This window comes from Phaseolus vulgaris, chromosome 11, assembly GCF_000499845.2.
Source record: "Phaseolus vulgaris cultivar G19833 chromosome 11, P. vulgaris v2.0, whole genome shotgun sequence".
NCBI lineage: Eukaryota > Viridiplantae > Streptophyta > Magnoliopsida > Fabales > Fabaceae > Phaseolus > Phaseolus vulgaris.
The window spans coordinates 3,319,867-3,341,418 of record NC_023749.2 but is presented as its reverse complement, the minus strand read 5'-3'; the positions used below and the strand labels follow the sequence as shown (position 1 = coordinate 3,341,418).

The following is a 21,552-nucleotide window of genomic DNA, read 5'->3' as shown; positions in this document are numbered from 1 at the left end:
TATCAATAATTCTTTTAGTCTTTAAAATAATATTTAATAGTTAATGTAATTACTAATTTTTTTTGTCTCTAAAATTAATCTTTATTTAATGATTTTCTTGTAATGTGAATTTGAATATGTATATTTAATTTATTAAATGCATCAACTAGTTGATAAAATGATACAAATGATTATTGGTTTATGTGTTTTGGATGTACAAGAAATGAGTTTGCAAATAAACTTTAACGAAACAAAGTTAATTATATCAGTCCCACACCAATACATGGTAGTGTAAGTGACAATGTGAATGTGTCATTGTATACCTATCATCAATGACTAAGCATTGTTCCAATTATAACTATCATTTAACCATTTCATAACCACATTTTATGTCAACTTTAACCAATTATCTTGCCAATGAATGTCAATGATGTTCCCTTCACAATGGTACAATGAGACCCATGAACATCTTTTACGCAACTAGAAGGGTTCATAACAATCATAACAACTGTGAAACACTTAACACAACAGCACACTTAACCTTATTTCGTAACTAATTCAGCAACATATTTTGTGAGTATCTTTAATGAAGAAATCAATCAAACTCTTTCAACCATCATGTCAACTAAAAATTGTTTAACTAATCATTCCATCACCATTTATTCTCATTGTTATATCAAGAATCACAATTACCAATTTAATCACTGGCACAACACAACTAACCATATTCTACCATGATATAACCTTGTTAGGAATATAGTTTCATGACTTGTTATGACACGTTGAAAAATCACCATTTTAATTTGGTTGAAAAAAATTGTTTGTCCACATATATTAGTGTCACAAAAATATATTGCCACCTATGGATCTATATGTATCATCTATTTAAAATCTAATTAGACACTATTGATTACACTACACTTAGGTTTATTAATAAGATAAATATAAATTAACTACACTTTTACCTTTTGGTATAATCTATAATTTAGTTAAATTTTTTAAAACAAAAATCTAACCAAAAGGGAATTGTCTTCAATGAGTGTTTAAAATCTCATTTAAACCATCAGAAAAGCATTAATACACTATTTTCACCTTCTAACTAGTATAACTAAAGAGAAGTCAAACACTTAGTTATTTGGTTCCATTGTTGTCCATGAGCTTTCAAGGAAGGGGAGGACTCCATCTTGCTATTTTCCTCTTATTGTTAAATTGTTCCACCTAGTAAAAAGAAGTGAACAATTCTTAAGTCTCATTTTGATTCCATAAACATCTTTCTAATTTCCATGCAATGTTGCTTGTGGTTTTTTTTTTTTTTTTTCATAGAAATTTTTTTTTGAACATCTCCTAGCCTCTATTAGTGTTTAAGATCAAAAACACATAAAGAAACTCAATCATCAATTAGGATTTAAGATCAAAGCACTCAAATAAACTCAATTATCGACTTATTATAATCTATACACGGAATACTTTTTGAGTTTTTAAAATTTAAAATAATTGTTTTTTTTTTCATTTATGAAAAGTGAGAAAAAAAAAATATTATCACCCTAAATTTTATCAGGATATTTACCAGTGTTTAAATATGTTTTTATTATTAAGATGAATTTCTTTTACTATAATAATATGGAAAATAAATAAAAAATTACCTTTTATGCTATATTAGGAAAGTTATATTCGGTTTTATGACTTTTTCAAGATATTATTTGATTTTATAACAGATTTTGAAAGAAAGAAATTATAGTAAATATTCTAAACGGTTTTTCAAAATGTAGTGGATTGAACTATAAAATATTAGTCTAATAGTGACAAGACCATTTTGAATTTATGCGTGGTAGTAAACATGATTTAAAATGTATGAAAAAAATTCCAACTATTCGAGATTGTTTTGTTGTATTTAATAATTCTTTGAAAAATAAATTTAATGGGTGTAAATCGTTGAAAATTTTGTTTAGTTATTTGATTTATAAATGCAGATTAATTATTTGATAATAAGTTGAAAAAATCATATGTCAATTAATACTTAAAGGTAAATCCCACCTCCATATTCACACGGGTAATGATTTTGGTAAGAAAAATAGAAATTATGTTATTTTGATTTATATTAATTAATAATAAATGTGTTGCAGGGTCGTGATTTTAATGATCGTATATTCAATAATGATTCTTTGACACAATAAAAAGTAAAAAACACAATAAAATAAATATAATATTAATTTTTTGAGTTGTCAGAGGAGTGTTTTTACCATGTCAAAATAACAGTTCCTTTATTTAAATTTTGAAGGAAGAATATATCAAAATCTTAATTAATAAAAATTAAAGAATAGATTAAACAATCTTGTTTCCTAAAATTAATGCTACTTTTTATAGGTACAATCAAATCAACAGATCATTTATTTCTAAATTAAAAAAAAAAAAATTTCCTAAAAAAAATAATAGGAAATTGGTAAACTTCAACTTTGGGTGCAAAACCAAGACTTTATCCAATCAAAGCATCTCTCTTCACTTCTCTTCTCTTCGTTTCCGATAGAAGCCATGGCCATGGATAGGCTTCTATCCTCTTCTCCTCTTCACACCAATCTCAAGCCCTTTACACGATTTTCTCCAAGGTTCAATCTTTTCTCCTCAAAGCCTTCTTCCTTCACCTCAATTTCTTGCTACCATGAAAACGCATCATCTCCGTTGTCGTCTTCTGTTCCAAAAACCCTACTTCCCATTATCACTTCTCAACCCATTCGTGCTCAAACCTCCACACCCCAATCCCAACCCCTCAATCAGATCACCACTGGGAATAATTTCCAAAAACCAAAGGTAGGTGCTTTTTGCTGTTATGATTTCGGCTTAGATCTTGGGTGCATTTCATGCTGTTTGCATCTGATATCCTGCTCGTTTTTAATGCAACGGTGTTCTGGGTCATAAACTGTATCCTCTAGAATATTCTCTTCGTGATTTTATTCAAAAGCATCTAACCATGTCATTGGTTCATAGGGAATCCGTGTAATTTTTGTATTCTGCTAAGTGGCAAATTCTATTAATGTGGTTGTTTACGTTACTTTTTTTATTTAAAGGGGGTAAATTAATGGCCTTAGAAAATTGGACATTACCAACAAAGGAGGAATTTTTATATGTGTGCAGAAATGTTATAATCTGAACGGATGGTGTTATGTTGCTTGTGTACTATGCATATAGCAGTTTTGTGACTGATTTTTTTCATCAATAGCTCTGTTTTGGTAATACTGTTTGTTTCTGGACTTGAGTTGAGTTGAATCATAACCAAACTTAGCTTTTTAATCACGTGTTATTACCTGTAAAACGTGATCATTAAATTATTTGTTGAATTGGGTCTAACCGAGTTGAAATTTGGGTATACGTGAAAGGTTTCACTGAAATTGTTATTATTATTCATTTATTTGGCTTAAGGTTACAAGGGTTTATACTATATAAGACTTGATTCACACAGTTATTGCCTTTTAGATGTTTGAACACTCTAGTGAAGTTTAAAAGTATGATTTGCTATGTTTTTTCAGGCAATAATAACAGCTCGGACATTTGCAGTACTGTCTGCTCTTGTTTTGCTCTTAATCCAGCCGGCTTTTGCACCGGCAGCTTTTGCGACTTTTCAAAGTGCTGCCAAGACTGGTGGCCCTGCCGCTGCTGCAGTTGGTGGAAAACTTATCCGCACTGAGCTTCTAAGCAGTGCTTGGACTGGTTTCTTTGCTGGTTGCTTGCACACACTATCAGGGCCTGATCACCTTGCAGCTTTGGCTCCACTGTCAATAGGCCGGTCACGGATGGAGAGTGCTGCTGTTGGAGCCCTTTGGGGCTGTGGCCATGATGCTGGTCAAGTGATCTTTGGCTTAATATTTTTGCTCCTAAAGGATCGACTTCACATTGAAATTATCCGAACATGGGGCACTAGAGTGGTTGGCCTTACCCTGCTAGTAATTGGTGCTATGGGGATTAAGGAAGCTTCAGAAGTGCCTGCTCCATGTGTTGCCTTAGAAAATGGTGAATGTGATGTCGGCGGCGTCTATGAATCGCGTGATAGTAATCCTGTAGTAGGAAAGAAGAAGATTGGTTTTGCTACTTTTGCCACTGGAATAGTTCATGGACTGCAACCAGACGCTCTGATGATGGTGTTGCCTGCCCTTGCTCTGCCTTCACGCGTGGCTGGTGCTGCATTTCTCATTATGTTCTTATTTGGAACTGTGGTTGCAATGGGGAGCTACACGGTATTTATTGGTTCGTGTAGCGAGGCACTAAAAGATAGAATACCTAGAATAACCGAGAAACTTACTTGGGCTTCTTCTCTTGTTGCAATAGCCCTTGGATTTGCCATCATCATTAGCCAGTTTTTTGGATTTAGCCTTTATTAGCACTCTTTAATCAGCCAGGAACCTTTTTTATGAACATTGTTTTGCTGTCAAGGAAAAGTAGGGACGCTATAGAGAAATTTGCTTTGTTTGGAGCAAGGTCATTATTTATGGAACATGTGATTTTGATTTTGTCTATTATTTGACTACGCTTGTGAATGTATATATCTCTGGTAGGTTCAATTATTATGCAGTCAATAACTGTGTAGCTGTTTCATTTGAAGATTTGGATTGATTTTATCAATATTCTGCTTATGCATGTGTATTGTTATGCCTTGGATCTTATGCAGTAGTAGTATGTATTATGCAGACAGGACGATAATTTAGTCATTGCTTTTCCAAAGGTGTGATATTATTGTACCATTTCGCCAGTTTGCAGCTGCTGATGTAGCCATGTACAAAAGGCGTAATGCATTGTACCATGTTTACTCGACACTGGAACGTCGTCGTACCGGTTCAGAAATTCTTGAAAATTATTATACGATATTACACTAATAACGCACACCTCATAAAATTAAGATATTGGCATAAAAAAGGTAAATAGTAAAATAAAATGAACGATTATTTGCATAACTAGGAATTTAATGTTTGAAGAGCACAAACAAATAGTGACTTGTATCAAAGTGAGTCATTTGCTTTTTACCCTATACATGTTTAGTATAGCTTAAATATGAATAAATGATTTATTTTTTAATCACAGTTTACAGCAATAAAATTATTTCTTTAAATAAACTATGTTAAGCTAAAAGTGTGCTTAGCTATTATCTAATATCGACATGAGAATGCAGGAAAATGAATATTTTAAAATCATTTTCTGTTACTTGATAAAACTCATGATAAACTTGTTAAATGATGTTGGAATTTACTTCCTAAGTAATGAATTGTACCTAACAGGGAAAAATAAGTTGAAAATAGTACATTACTATCGTTCCAGTGTCGTTATGGAAAACTATGGTTATTACTGTAAAGATCCCAGATGGATCGTTTTATGCATCCAACAATGTAAGTAACAAATAAAATACTGTTTACAAAAGAGAAACAGAAAGCAGCAGTCATCACCCGTTATGGAATTGCAAAAAAAAAATGGTGCCATCATGCGTTGTCGAATCCTGTGTAAATTACTTTGCGCAAACCATATCCAGTCTAAACTAAATTTTGAGCAGGCAATGAATCTATCATTCATGGATTCATGGAATAGATTCGACAGAGACATCAGTGGCGAATACCGTAAATTAGCAAAATATATAAGAACACGTGACATTGGATCACTTCACACTGTGATACGAATTTCCATAAACATTCAAGAGAGTGTGTTGCAAAGTGGAATAAAAGGTGTTTATTCAGTTTATACACCCCCACCCCCATCTCGCCCGAGAGAGAATATAAACTCACAATCAGACAATCCTTTTCCTACAAAGGGATTTGAAATTTCACAACAGAACAAATATTTCTTTGCGTTGCATTGTAATTAACAGTGGGTTAAGAAAAAACACTCAGCCTTGAACAGAATCTTTTTGCTACATGGAAAGGTGAATTCTTTACTTTAACATTTTCTATTTCTTTCATTACAAATGTAGAAAACTGAACAATTCAAGCTCAATTACCGTCTATGGCAATTCATATTAATTTGGTACAAGGAGACAAAGGCAAGGGATTCTCGTCGTGGAAGGAACATCAGTTCTTATGTTTTTTGTCAATGTCATAAAGCACACACGCATCTGCTGCTGTCTTCATCTGAAATCACAAGGGTATTGGGGCAGATAAATGCAGGACTCAGTTTAATGATCAAGTAAATAATAATCAAAAGCATCAGAAAAAAAACATTAAGAATCAGTTGTTATTCCAAGACTCTCTATATAGCTAGAATGTAAAGAAAACTCCTTTCACTATCAAGTCATGATATTAAGTTAACAAGTCAAGCCAAAAAGTTAATATATTTCACATTGAGGCACCACAGAACCTGCTAGTTACCGAATGTGTTGAATCTTAATCCACATTTTAACAGCCTAAAACAATCCCTCAATTTATTATCAAGATTAATTGATACTGTGTGGAAAGCTTCTGCAAATTGAAGTAATGTCACCATCTCTAGTAGAATACAATTTTATAACTGTACTCAATAAAATACAGTTCACGAAACTTTGTGCCGACTTCAAAATAAAAAATTGTCTGCATGTAAATTTCTCCTTTTGCATAGAAAAAAGGTTGGCAAACGATAATTAAACCACAAATAAAAGTAGAATACAAAATATTTTGATTCAAAATTTTGTACTACTGCGATACTTCCAGGATGAATATTAAAAAAAATGAACAATTAGTGCCACAGCCACTTGTTTCGTTGGACTTTGGAATTTCTTTTCTTCTCTGACGTGTTACTTCTTTTAATTTCATTTTTCTTCATCGTCTTTTCATTATTGACTGGGTGGTCAAAATCTAAAAATATGAAGGCACCTAATCATAAAAAAATGCAGAGCTAACATACGAACCTGAATAACATTTATAATTTGTTTGACTGCCCATCCAAATAAACTAGTACCAATTAGGAGAGAAAGTAATGATATCTTTTGCAAATTATTTGATAAAACCTGGAAATAGAAACAATTGAGAAACTGTGATGATCATGGTAAATGAAAAGTCTTAAATAATTTAACACCAGTAGCGAAAACTTACATCCACCAATTTCTCTGTTTGATTCTCCGCAAGATAAAACAGGATTAAGTAAATAACCTATAGAATATTAAGGATAAGAATCCAAATAAAAAACTATTTATTAAAGATTTTCCACAGAGATCAAGAAGAGGATATTACACTTACCTCACATGAGACACAACAGTAAGCCATAAACATCCTATTCCCATAGTATGCCCTGAAAAGCCAGTTGCTACTGTCTTTTACATCTTTATGACTAGCCTTCCCCGTCAAGAAAGTACTGCATTAAAAAGTCCAAATATCATCAAGATTAAACCCAATAATTGCAGAAACATCAATAAAAATTAGGGGAAAAATACACAGACGATATGCATTACCTGTACATTTGCAGCCAGTGGCTGGCAATGTCTAGAGCAAGCAATGACAAGAAGATAAGGCCGGGCCTTTACTCAAGTTCAACCCAAAAGTCAGGTTTACATGCTTAATATTACAGTGACTAACGAATTTGAAAGGAAAACATCTTACTTGTACAGTTGGGAAAGGACAACAAGTAGACAAGCAGTGCTAATTCTGGTATCAAGGAAGCCACATTAATTCAAAGCACACAAGAATTGAGCAACATAAAGAAGTTATAACAGCATTGATCATCAGACATCTTTGGCATGCAAGCATAGAGAGAGAGCCGAGAATAACCTGTCAGTTACCATGTCCAGCACAGCCCCAAAGGTTGACACTGAATCAAGAAAATAACAATACAAAATAAAAAATGCTAGGTTAATATATATGTTTATTATACAGAATAATTGTCTTTTCAGAATAAAAATAGACAATTTAGGGAGATAGGTAACTGTCCCAATCCCCCATTTAGGGCAAGCTACAAGCCAATTTAGGGAGATAGTGGTGCTTACACATGATATCACTGAAAGATCACTAGCACAATTTGAACCCAGGACCTTCTCACATATGATGTTTGATTATACCAATTAAGCCAACCCTCATTAGCATATGCCATGTTATCCCTTTATTTTCTTGTTCAATATGGTCTACCAAGTGTTTTATTAAAAAATGTGAAGGTCAAACAGACAACGGAATGCAAACAAACATCCTTAACACTGGGAGTTAGCACATGATGAAATTTGGTGGACTCTTCAGATTTTCATCTAAATTTGCTATTAAATAACCCTTAGCTAAGTGAAAAAATAGTAGAATAATATGTATATTTGTTCAGATGGTATCAGCCTTAGAATTGTGTGAAAATCAGTATTACCTCAAATTCATACTGTATATACTATGCGTCTCAAAGAAATATCTAAGGAAGTTATAGCTCTGCTGTGATATATAGACATTCCCTCAGTTTCAAACTTATTTTCCAGATTCTAAGTTCCAGATGATTTTGAAGGACTCAATAATCGATAAAAGAGTAGGTAAAGTAAAACTTTACGTGTTCTCACACTAAACCGAGATAAACTAAGGGTACAAAAAAATTAACACAGAGATCGTGTTCAAAAGCTCTAAAGAGTAAACTACAAGGAGTCAAAACGCAATTATCCCTCAATTAACTTTTTCTGAAGGTTAGTGTGATATATGCAAATGCAATGGCATGCATTGTGGAAACACAGATAAATTATGAGCAAGATTTTTCTTAGTTGAGCATTGACATTATTTCTCAATTCAATAGGAGAACCTTAACAGATAAACGTATTGTTATCTGACATCAAAAAAAAAGTTCATACCTTGATTGAATTTGCGGGCACACCAGCCATCGACAGCATCACAAACAAAGCTGGCAACACAGATTCAGCCAAATTATGTCCCACATCCCACAATCATAAATGGTAAGAAAATCAATAAAAGAGAAAGTCCATAAACTGGTATCCCACCTCAAAAAATAGAGAAAAGAGAACAATATTTTGTTTGTTAAACATTGGGAGAAGGCAAAACAGTTTAAAAGAACCCGGATGTATCCTGCATCACCATGGACACCGTCAGGAGTTAAGACAGTTTGTATTCATGGAGAACTATGACCAAGAAGTTCAGTAAAATCTCCTGAACGATCCAATCATAAACAGTGTTACACTAGTTACAATATCAAACAACCATTTGTTTAAAACAGCAGTTGCTAACACATGGTATAATGAAATAAAGGAGTAACAGAGCCTCATGTTTTCCAAAAACAAATGTGCCAATAAGACAAATGGCCCGGAGAAATTTCTGTTTCGCTCTGTCTATATGTCCCTTATCAGATTTGTATCCCTTTATTCTTATTAACGCAAGTGTTAGAGAACACTATTGTTGCTACAATGTGTTTTTTTAAGAGCATTGTTGCTACACTACGTAAGTAAACGTAGAAAGTAAACACCCACCTATTATATTAGGAATGTAAAGGTACACAGATAATTTACTGGATCTTTGTCCTGGTTTCTTGGCCATTGAAGCTTCTTTGTATTCTAAAATTTCACTACTAAGTATTGCCAATCAAATATTCACCTGCATGCAAGTAGTTTCCAGTAAGAAATCCATCAAAATCTATGAAGACACGTGCTAAAATAGGTACTCACATCCCATGTCATGCACACATATGGAACATGCATTAAGTCGCAATCATCTACCTAACCTAACTATATAAAAACAGAACAGACAACCAATAATCTGATGGTACCGCAACTCAAAATCCGATAACGTACTTCCTTAGTATATTCTCCCCTACAGAAACAACCGAATACCAATCTCCTCTCCACAATAACAGTTTCAGGCAACATAACCATAAGCTCAATTAGTGTGCCCGTGTGTGTGTGTTGTGGATTCGTTTTACAAAAGTCAAATCACAAATCGATGCCAAATCAAAAAATGTTCTCTTCTGCACCCTTAATTCCAATTGAAAGTCAGGAATTCGAAAATGCAGTGCACCGTCCAAGCCCTAACTGGCGTGCCGCAGAGGACGGTTCTTCATTCGGCACGTTGACGGTGTGAGCGGTGATGCTATCAGTAGCTAGGGCTTAATGAGAGGGAATTGAAAGGAATAACGGTATCAACGAGAGAGATGATTATACGATACCGGTGCCGAAGAGAATGCGGTGGATTCCGGCGACAGAGGAGGTGCGGCTGCCGGTTGCAACGACGGGTTGATCCAAACAGGGAACAAACTTGAGGTGGCACTTTGTTTATTTTGAGCAAAACTATGCGTTCTCCTTTTTCGTTTTTTCTTTTTCTTTTCCCTCTTTATTTATTTTTTATGTAATTCTTTTCCCTCTTTAGTAGTTTATCATTATTCTTACCACATATATAAAAGAAGAAGAAAAGAAGCTAATTAGAAGTGTACAAAGTATAAAGTGCATCCATTAATTCTTAATTTAACTTGCCTATGATATTACAATTAATATTAATTTTGGTCTTTAAAAAGAATTTGATAAACCTTTAAATGTATAAGATATAAACAAATTGAAAAAATATAAACAACTTTTAAATATTATAATATATATATTGACAAAATAATATTTAACTTAATATTTTAATCTCTAGAATCAAATTTTAATTACAAAATATTTTCATTAAACTTCTGACCAAGACCTAATTAATACACTAAACAAGATTCTTTGTTCTTTCAACAACTGAGTGCACATTAAATAATCATTTATATTATATTTTATTTGTTGTTTCAACTTTGGAACATGTATAACCTCTTTCAATTTGGAATCAAACAGGTTGTAAAATCTTTTCCTAAACACACGCAATTTTTGTAAGAGAGAAGTTGGGCTCCCCACTCATGAAAAGTTAGATCCTTCTTATTGGACTTTTCAATAGGTTTTTTGTAATAGTTATTTATTATCATTTTTAAATTGTGAAGTACTTAACTTTGAAAATCAAATATTAAATAAAAAATTATTTATGTATTATATTTTTAATTTATAATAAAATTATTTTATCTATAAATAATTTTTTGTGTTCTTAATTTATATATTAATTGCTACTAAAATTAAGTATTGTGTCAAAAGATAAATTTCTTAAAAAATAATTGAACAACACAAATTTTATATAAACTTTTTTATTTTTTTATATTCATATTAATTATACGCTTAAGTTAATTATATTTGACTATTGAAAAACTATATAAACCTTTTTAAAAAATGATATTAAATACACTTAATTGTTATTTTCCTTTGTATTTAACAAGAAGCATAAGTTAATATGAAAGAAATCAAATACAATAAACTATTTGTATTTTCTTTGACCTATCCTGAATTTTAAGGAAATCTATGACTTAAAATAAACTATCTCGAATAAAAAAGAAGGATGGATAATTTGGAATCTTTAAAACAAAAGAATAATATCTGTTCTTAAATCTTGCATAAAAAAAATACGAATACAATTTCTTTTAAGGGAATAAAAACTATGGATTCAACATGGAATGATCATAAAATTTTTACTCATATATATTAATTTATGTAAGTTAATGAAATTTAAATATCTTCTTTATTTAATGTTGAAACAGTTGTTTGGAGCCCGAGACTGTGAATATTTTGGATAAAGCAATAATAGTCTATCATTTTTATGCAGTCTTATTCGTCTGCTTATTTGATATAGTGTTTTTAGTTTTTTTTTTTACATTTTAGTTAATATTTTAAATAACAACAATAATTTGTTATTAAAGTTTTTTTTATTGTTAATAATTATATACGTGTGGTCAAGTTACTCAGATAATTCAGTTTTTACCTTTAGGAAATAAAAATTTATCTGTTGTACCCTGTTTACTAATTCAAATATTTAAGTTTCACTTATAGTGGTTTTTAACATGTTCCAAATTTTATCTTTCTATATCTTAGATTTGTTTTCATTTCTGAAATAAGATGAACATATGTTTAAAATTACATTTTGAAGAATTTCATGCTGATTTTTTTTTTTTTTTACTTTTGTAAATGTTTGGTGATTGGTCTACATTTTGACAATTTTATTATTGTACTCGGACGACCGAGACGACTCTAGTGAGTCCATTCAGTCACTTAACCACAATGAAAGGGTCATATAATAGCACGTGACTGACCGGCTCATGACTAACCAAGTCAACAGGGTTAATCCACAATTAAGGGTTGTTTAACACAACTCTAACCATAAATCAACCTCGTAATCCGATCCACCAATAAATGACCATTAAAGTAATATAAATAGCTCACATTCAAATAACCAGGTACGTCATTATCTATAGTACTCTAACACTCGAGTGTCGACACGTTACTGACTTGAGCGTTGGAGTGTCTTCTGCACGGACCACCCTCGTCTGCGGAGCAAGCGACTGGGAGAAGGAAGACGAAGCAGGAAGCTTGGAGTAGCAGTGACCGACCTAAGATGAAAGCAGAAACATTGTTCTCTATGTCCAACATCATCCGTTCGAGAACAACTATAACTCTTTTTATCTTCAAATCTCAAAAAAATACAATGGTATACGAAGATAAGATTAGAAAAAAAAAAGAGTATGAAATAACAAAAATTTATAATAAAAATATTAAAATGTGTATAATATATAAGTAAAATAAAATAACAGTTAATAAATTTCAATAAGTAAAGAAATTGAAATAATTGTCATTGATTTTATTGAATTAAAATGAATTATAAATATGGAAAATAAACAACATTTCTTTTCAACGGTAAAAATATTGGTAATGAAAATAAATGAATGAAGTTATAATATTGTTAGGATTTAATATATTTGATAGTTTATGTTTTATGTTTAAGTTATAAGTTCAATACTCTAATAATTTACTTTTCATTCATAATTCTTTATTATATGTTCAAATCAAATTTCCTATAAGTTTATCAAAACATAACAAGTACAAATAATAAAATTGAGGTGTTACTATACTGCCGACCAAAAAAAAATTAAAATAAAAAAATACTTGTTTTCTATTCACATGTTCTAACTTGAATTTTCAACCTAAAATTGAATATCAATTTTCAAAACTGATCCTGCCTGTTGACCGGAGCGCTGGAGAATGCCTCGTCAAAGGATCGACGTGCGCGCCGCTTCTCACCTCCGTTCCTCCTCTGGATCTATCTCAAGAACCTGCAAAGAAACGATACGGCGCCGCTGCGGCCGATCGCACTCCGACGCTCAAGTCAGTGACGGTATCACCAAATACTAAGAACTGGAACCGTGCAAATCTCTCTCACAAACAGCTCTGTCACTCGCAAGCGTAAAGTGTATGAACTGAACGTGCGTACCTTAGAAAATCTGTTAGGAACTCTTATATACCTGGTGGTTTTCTCTCTTCTGGCAGTTACAGACCTGGACACGTGGCTCGCATCCGTCTCTACACGTGCCATCATCTGGAGGCTCACTGACTTGGCGCTACTTCTACTCTTATTTTGGCTAAGTTATTTATGCATGGTACTGCCCAGTGCATAGCTAACTTTAGGAGTGCGATCTCTACTGAAACTGACGAGTTAGGGCCTTCATACACCTTCCCTGTGGTCTCGCCGGCCGCCTTCATAATCTGCTTCTCCTTCGTCTTCGGCGATGTGATCATTCTGGCGATCTCCGAGTGCCTGGTCGCCTGAGTCTACATCTGGCGACTTCATCTTCAACCTGGCGATCGCCTATTCTGGTAAACTGGAAATCGGAACACGCCGACTCAACAATCGGCGACCACACGTGCCTCCCGACTTCCTTCCTAACTGCCAACCTGGCGCCTTGTCAACACGCCTACACTGTAGCAGGGTGCCACGTCATCGCACCCGACCACCAGGGCGGTACACAAGCCCCCCAGTCTTAAGCGAAGACTTGTCTAGCGAAAAGACTGAAAAAGCCTTCGTTAACACCGGTCTACGTGGCGTGGACGCAGAATTCCAAGCGATAGTACTTTCTGCTGCTCTGACGCCCCACCAAACCCTTCGCGCATCGTTCGACACGTGGCTTCATCAACGGCTCTCTTCATCTGCCGTTAGCGCTTCCAAACTTATTTCGAAAAACCCTTAAACCCCTTACGCTCCTACTGTTCCATCACTTTCCTCACACTTGCATACGCTCTTATTTCCTTCTGCGAAAACTCTCGACGTTCCTCGACGCTCCAGATCACCACCTCCCTTCAACGTTCTCCTGATCATCGAAAGGTAACTACTTTCCTCCATCTGGTGGGTTTCCTTGCATTTTCACCGATTTGCATCATCCTGTAACTGTCTGGTGCATACGCTGTGGGCTGTTTTTCCATTTCTCCTTCTGCGTAACTTAGGGCTTTGTCGATCGTCGCAACGAACTCACATTCGTTCGTCTTTCACCTTCCCTCTCTGATCGAGTCAGCCTTTGTAACCCTCCTGATTATTTTTCCCTTTCTTCTTCGTTTGCAGTTTGCTATCATGACTCGCACGAAGATCACCCCGAACCCCCCTCCATCAGCGCGAGACCCTCCTCCACAAGCACACGACTCAACGCAAGTTCGTGGTGCTCCCTCTTCGCAGGCTGTGAGGCCTGCGTCTTCTCAAACCGCTCTGGCCTAGGCGACTCCACCAAACGCTGGAGGAGCCCCCATCCCTCTGCCAAACTTCAAGGTTTTATACTCATGGGCTAGCTCAACCCTCTTAAAGGAAACGTCGTCGGTGAACACTGCGGGAGCGGTTCTGCGATTGACCAATGGGGACGAGGCCCACCAATTGTTCCACAAGGAGCACGATGAGAGAATGATGGTGCTGCCTTGCCCCGCCACTCTGCCAGTGTGCGTCGATGATAAAGTGAGCGCCGACGGGCCCTTCTGCTTCGTCTACACCACTTTCTTCAAGAAGGTCAAACTCAGGTTCCCTCTCACTCGATTTGAGAGGGAACTCTTAACCGAGCTCAATATTGCTGCCGCCCAGCTTCACCCCAACAGCTGGGCGTTTGTCCGAGCCTTCGAGATAACATGTGCCCACCTGGGGCTGCCCGCGTCAGTGGACGTATTTTTATTTCTGTTTGAGGCCAAACACCCAGGAGATCGCCTGTGGGTCAGCCTGAACGCCATTGCTGGGAGATCCATCTTCACCATCTTCCAGCAGTCGTACAAGGATTGGAAGGGGAAGTTCATCCAGGTTCGCGCAAATGACAAAGACCCTTCCCTTCTCGACGGTTTCCCCTTGTACTGGGTGGACAAGGGGAAAAAGGAGTCTAAGAGCTGCTTCAGGAGGCCCAGAAGTCCTGATAGCATGGGAGCTCTGGATCGAGACCTTTGCCTATTCTGGAAGAGGGTGGCAGATGCCCACATAACATTCTTGACCCCCACCCTGATTTCCTTCGAGTTCTTTGAGGACCAGTTGGAATTCCAAATAGGTTAGGACGCTATACCCTTGTCTTAACATTGCTTCTGATATTGTTTCTGGGCGTCTTGTGCGATACACACAAGACTTTGGTTTTATCTTTTCCGCATATACCTGCTTTTGCTGTTTCATTGCCTTGTACACTTACTCTATTCTCCTTTGAGCTAACTTATGCACTTTCATTTTACGCAGACACCATGTTGGGTAAGAATATGCTCGCTGACTTGAAGGCGCTCGCCCGCAACCACGGGTTGGCGAGCGGTTCCCAGACTGTGCCCAACTCGGCGGTCGAGAAGGCCATCATCCATGGGCGATCACCGCCTAAGGAGCCCGCCCAACGAAAGAAACTGGTCCTGAAGAGGCCAAAACGAAAAGCCCCCCAAGTTGTCCAAGAGGATGAGGAGGAGGACGACGAGGTCACTGAGGATGGCCTCGTTACGAAGAGGACAAGGGTGGCACCACCTTCCCCACCTGCCCCACCCCCTCCTCCAGCCTCAACACCACCGTCAACGCCTGCCCCTCCTCCCTCGTCGCCAACACCACGAGCTCCTTCACCACCAGTCCAAGCAGTTCCATTGGCCACTGCGCCGCCTGCAACTGAGGCCCCGGAGCCAAACTTCTTAGAGGACCCCCCGAGCGCCTCTACACCACGTATATCAGCAGGAGGGGGCCCTCCTTCCAACACTTCAGCTGCAGGAATCATTCCAATCGGGGATGAGGTCGCTCACACCTCTCCAATCCTAATCACCGAGTCCCCGATTGCGTCGCCACGCCAAGAAGCAACCACCGAAAATATTGCTAAGGAAGGCGGCGACGAGAACCCTCAACAAGCCCCCCTGACGCCTCTCCAAGCTGCAAATCTTTCCCTCGAGGTCACGAGGATGTGGGAACCTCTGACTGCTAAACTCAAAACCATTGCAGAGGATATTCCCTCAATCATAACGAGAGCTGTGGAGAGCTCCACCAGGCGGCTACAAGATGACATCTACAACCTCAAGACCGAGAACAGCACAATGAAAGTCGAGGTGGAGAAGGTGTCATTCAGCCTGACGCTCGCGGAAATGGAACATTCTCGAGTGGAGGATGCCCTAAACACCGAGCTTAGGCTTGCGCGCAAGGAAGCTGTTGACCTTCGCCGCAAAGTCCATGAACTTGCCCAAGAAAAAGTCGAACTTGAAAGCAGAATCGTGCCTCTACGCACCAAGGCGAGCGACCTGGAGGCTCAAATTCAAGCTAATGCCGATAAGGTACAAAAACTGGAGCAAAGGTCGATCGACCGCGAGAAGCTACTTGGGCAAGTAGAGAAAGCAAGAGACGACGCCATGGCTGATCTCTCTGAGGCAAACAAAGAGAAGGTGAAGATGGCTGCCGAGTTGGCCCAGGCTCAAACAGAATCCAAGAAGGTGGTCGACGACCTTCTTCAAGCTCAAGAGACCAACAAACAACTCCGAAAACAGGTCGAAGAGCTGGAGCAGCAGAACAAGGAGCTTAAGCAGCAGGTTGAAGGATTTCAACAGCAAATCGAAGAACTTAAGCTAAGCTCCGCTCAGATTCTGGTTGCCGGGTTTGATGCCGCTCGAGAACAGTTCGCATGCCTATTCCCTGATCTTGACCTTAGCATGGTGTCGTTAGACAACGAAGTAGTAGATGGGAAGGTCGTTCCCGCCGAAGGCTCAACCAATTCTACCCCATCTGCTTCTTTATGAATTCACTTGTATTTACCTTGTAAAAACTCTTGCACATGTATTTTGAACAGCTACTTATTTCAATAGCGAAATTTGGATATTTCTTCTGACTTCTCTTGAGCGCTTTACTTTCTTTGTATGCCTAACTCTGCTACGTTTAACTTAGCGATTTTGCAAACATGACCTTTGGCGTAACTGCTTCGAGCCGATTCAAACTTAAGCAATAATCGCTTTAAACAACTCGTACCCCTGAGGCACTAACCTGATCATAAGGAAAGTTCCAAGCAACGAACTGTGATTCAATCATCAGTTCAAACAACGTCCCACTTGACCCGCATTATCAAACAAGTCTTTCAACCTTCTTGCCGTGTTTGAACTTTTCGCGATCACCTGGACCTCTTGGTAACACCAGCTTTTCTTGGCCTCAGGCTTTGGCAGTCATTTCTTTAACTGAGGCAAAAATGCCCTTTGGGATCTTCCTTTACCTCCCTGAACTTCAGAGCTGAAGACCGGTTGGCTAGGCGTTCTCTTCGAACCTACCTTAGCCACCTTTCAAGCTTCTTCCGCCCTCTTCGCCATACCTGAACTCGTTCAAGACGAGAAGGATTTTATCTTGCCTTATACCCGCATACAAGCGAGAAGGTCTTTTAACTCGCCTGAACTCGCTCGTCGGCGAGGAGGACTTTTACTTGCCTGAACTCGCTCATCGGCGAGAAGGGCTTTTAATGGCCTTAACTCGCTCGACGGCGAGAAGGACTTTGTCTGGTGCCTCAACTTGCCCAGGGTGTACATCTCCCCCCCCCCTGGATGCACTGAGGACCTTTTCTTTCTCGCCTGCACTCGCTCAACGGCGAGGAGGTCTTTTAACCTGCCTCAACATTGCCCCAGGAGTTACATCTTCTCGCTCCCAGAAACACGGAGGACTTTTTCTCTTTCTCGCCTGCACTCGCTCAACGGCGAGGAGGTCTTTTAACCTGCCTCAACATTGCTCCAGGAGTTACATCTTCTCGCTCCCAGAAACACGGAGGACTTTTTCTTTTTCTCGCCTGCACTAGCTCAACGGCGAGGAGGTCTTTTAACTTGCCTCAAAACGCGCGAGGGCGTTGAGGTCTTCCATCTGGTGCCTCCGGTCGCCGAAAGACGATGAGGACTTAAAAACTTAACTGGTGCCTCCAATCGCCGAAAGACGATGAGGACTTTGTACTTTTTAGAAAGCGTGCGATATATCTTTTCTTGCCTCCAATCATGTACAAATGACAAGGTCTTTTTCCAAACTTTCTAAAATAGCACACATACAATCTGGAAACACTTTATACTTCGAAAACTCTTCTTTTATTGGATGGCCTCATTAAAAAACCCTCCTTAGGGAAAAAGAGTGCCCCCTTGAAACTGTTTTAACAGAGACATTGCAATATAACATTTTTGTTTGTCTTTACTTACAAAGCTCTTAACTGTAGTACAACTTCAAGTGTGTGGCGTTCCAGGTACGAGGGATCGCCCCTTCTTCCAGCGTCTCTAAGCGGTAGGCTCCGTTCCCGAGTGCCTCGGTTATTCTGAACGGTCCAGTCCACTTGGGTGAGAGTTTATTCTCCATCTCGTACTGGTGGGCCTTCCTCATCACCAGATCGCCTTCCCTAAACTGCCTTGGCATCACCTTAGAATTGTACCTTCGCTCGACCCTTCTCTTCACCGCCTCAGCCTTCAGCCTTGCCTCCTCCCTGACTTCATCCAGCAGATCCAGGTTTAGCCTTCTCTCTTCATTCGAGTCTTCCTCTACAAAGTTCTGGAATCTCGGCGAGCTCTCCTGGATCTCTACTGGAATCATGGCATCACACCCGTAGACCAAACTGAACGGGGTCTCGTGGGTCCCTGACTGCTCGGTGGTGTGGTACGCCCAAACTATACGGGGTACCTCCTCAGCCCAACCTCCCTTGGCTTTCTCGAGCCTTCTTTTCAAACCTCTCAGCAACACCCGATTAGCTAATTCCACCTGGCCATTTGTTTGAGGGTGCTCGACGGATGCAAACACTTGCTGAATTCCCACCCCTTCGCAGAGCTTCTTCAACAGGTGGCTTGCAAACTGCGTCCCATTATCTGATACCAGGCGCTTAGGCACTCCAAACCGGCACACGATGTTCTTCCATACAAAACCTTCGATCTTGTGCGCGGTGATCTGGGCCACTGGTTCTGCTTCAATCCACTTGGTGAAATACTCGATCGCCACCACCAAGTACTTCATCTGCCTGATCGCCAGTGGAAAAGGTCCCAGGATGTCGATTCCCCAAGTATGAAACGGCCAAGGGCTATAGATCGACTTCAACTCCTCGGGAGGTGCCTTATGCCAATCGGCGTGCTGCTGGCATTGTTTGCAGCACTGGGCATACTTCTTGCAATCTTCTCTCATGGATGGCCAATAGTAGCCTGCACGGAGAGTCCTAACGGCCAGAGCTCGACCCCCGACGTGACTTCCACATATTCCTTCGTGGAGCTCTGCCATAATTCTCGTGCACTTCTCGCCGTGTATGCACTCCAGGAGTGGGTGAGTGAACCCAAATCTGTACAGATCGCCATCAATCAGTGTGTACTTGCTGGAATTTTTCTTTACCTTCCTAGCTTCTGTTGGATCCAACGGGAGGAGACCATCTGCCAAGCACCGCTTGTACTGTGTTATCCAAGTGTCTGGCACATGGGTGGCGCGGACCTGCATCACATCCACCTTCTCTCCTCAACATGCTCTAACTCTTGGCGATCTCAAAGTTTCTTGCGTCAAAGACTTATGGCTCCTCGCTGCCCTCTCCGTCGACTTGCTTATCTGGAGGACCAGGTGATCTGCTACGAATGCCCTCGGCGTCTTCAGAGTTTCTTGGATCACTGTCCTCTGCCTACCCCCCTTGCCTGAGCTGGCGAGCTTAGCGAGCAAGTCAACTCGGGCATTCTGTTCTCGGGGCACATGCACCACTTCAAAAGAGGCAAAGGAACTCTTCAATTCCTGCACATACGCCAAGTAAGCCGCCATTTGTGGATCTTTGGCCTGGAACTCGCCTGTTACTTGCCCTGTGACCAGCAGCGAGTCACTCTTAGCCATCAGCACTCTGGCTCCCATTTCCTTAGCCAGCAGAATCCCGGCGATCAGCGCCTCATACTCTGCTTGATTGTTGCTGGCTTTGAAGGCGAATCTCAACGATTGTTCGATCAGCACGCCGTTGGGTCCTTCCAATATGACTCCAGCACCGCTACCCTGCTGGTTTGACGATCCATCCACCGAGAGCACCCAACGGAAATCGTCTCCTTCAACCCGCGTCGCCTCTGAAGAGAGCTCAACTATGAAATCAGCGAAGACTTGCCCCTTGATCGGGCCTCGGGGCTCATATCTAATGTCAAATTCTGACAATTCGACTGCCCACTTCACCATTCTTCCTGCAATGTCAGGTTTCTTCAAGACCTTCTGGATGGGCAGGTCAGTCATCACCAGTATTGTGAAACTGTGGAAGTAGTGGCGCAACCTCCTCGCCGAAAACACCACAGCCAATGCAGCCTTCTCCAGGGCCTGATATCTCGTTTCTGGGCCCTGCAACACTTTACTCACGAAATAAATAGGCTTCTGAGCCTGATCCTGGTCCTGGGCGAGCACCGCACTCACCGCCCTCTCAGTCACAGCGAAATACAACCTGAGAGGGATTCCCGCCAGTGGTTTGCACAGAATCGGCGGGCTCGCCAGATATTCCTTCAGCTTGACGAAAGCTTCCTCGCACTCTTTCGTCCAAACGAACTTGTTATTGCGCCGCAGACACTGGAAATAGGGATGTCCCTTTTCTCCGCTCGCTGACACGAAGCGGGATAGAGCCGCCATCCGACCCGTCAGCTGCTGGACTTCTTTCACTGTAGCCGGGCTTCTCATCGCCAAGATGGCGGCACACTTGTCCGGGTTGGCCTCTATTCCTCTTTCAGTTAAAAGAAAACCCAAGAACTTCCCAGCCTCCACGCCGAAAATGCACTTCTCCGAGTTGAGCTTCAACTTGTATTTGGCGATCGTCGCGAACAATTCTTCCAAGTCTGCTACGTGCCTGCTCTTCTCCTACGAGGTCACGACCATGTCATCAACGTAGGCTTGCACGTTCCTTCCCAGCATCGGTGCAAGTACTCGATCCATCAGCCTCTGGTACGTGACCCCCGCGTTCTTTAGCCCGAACGGCATCACCTTATAGTAGTAGCACGACCTCTCCGTCATAAAGGCTGTTTTTTCTTCATCCATGGGATGCATCTTGATCTGATTGTAGCCCGAGAAGGCATCCAGGAAACTCAGCAGCTTGCACCCTGCAGCACTATCAACCAGGGCATCAATGCTTGGTAAAGGATACGAATCCTTTGGGCAAGCCTTATTCAGATCGGTGAAATCGACGCACATGCGCCATTTCCCGTTGCTCTTCTTCACCAGCACAACATTTGCCAACCACTCAGGGTACTGGACTTCCCTGATGTGGCCTGCAGCGAGGAGTTTCTGGGTCTCGTCCTTGATCGCCTGCCTCCTTTCTTCATTAAATTTCCTCCTTCTTTGCCGCACCGGTCTCACCGTGTTGTCCATCGCCAGATGATGGCAC

The 21,552-nt window shown here is 39.6% G+C and overlaps 2 protein-coding genes across 3 annotated transcripts; one reads left to right on the top strand and one right to left on the bottom strand.

The window, feature by feature from the left end:
• The first annotated feature begins 2,412 nt into the window (after positions 1–2,412).
• LOC137819537 (chloroplast protein FOR GROWTH AND FERTILITY 2-like) lies at positions 2,413–4,484 on the top strand. The gene is made up of 2 exons (XM_068623423.1): positions 2,413–2,784; positions 3,501–4,484. Exons 1-2 carry the CDS (start codon positions 2,509–2,511, stop codon positions 4,347–4,349), a joined length of 1,125 nt encoding a protein of 374 aa, XP_068479524.1. The 5' UTR covers positions 2,413–2,508; the 3' UTR covers positions 4,350–4,484.
• Positions 4,485–5,774: 1,290 nt separating this feature from the next.
• On the bottom strand, positions 5,775–10,220 carry LOC137825349 (probable CDP-diacylglycerol--inositol 3-phosphatidyltransferase 2). 2 transcript variants are annotated; one of them, XM_068631022.1, is made up of 11 exons: positions 10,051–10,220; positions 9,359–9,482; positions 8,876–8,960; positions 8,729–8,778; positions 7,689–7,728; positions 7,521–7,565; positions 7,373–7,438; positions 7,161–7,275; positions 7,017–7,073; positions 6,833–6,931; positions 5,775–6,080 (listed from the first exon to the last, which is right to left on the bottom strand). In XM_068631022.1, the coding sequence occupies exons 2-11, from the start codon at positions 9,423–9,425 to the stop codon at positions 6,021–6,023; spliced, it is 684 nt and encodes a 227-aa protein (XP_068487123.1). In that variant the 5' UTR covers positions 9,426–9,482; positions 10,051–10,220; the 3' UTR covers positions 5,775–6,020. The 2 variants fall into 2 exon arrangements, with proteins under 2 accessions (XP_068487123.1, XP_068487127.1); XM_068631026.1 differs by having other exon boundaries at positions 9,859–10,190.
• Positions 10,221–21,552: the final 11,332 nt, after the last annotated feature.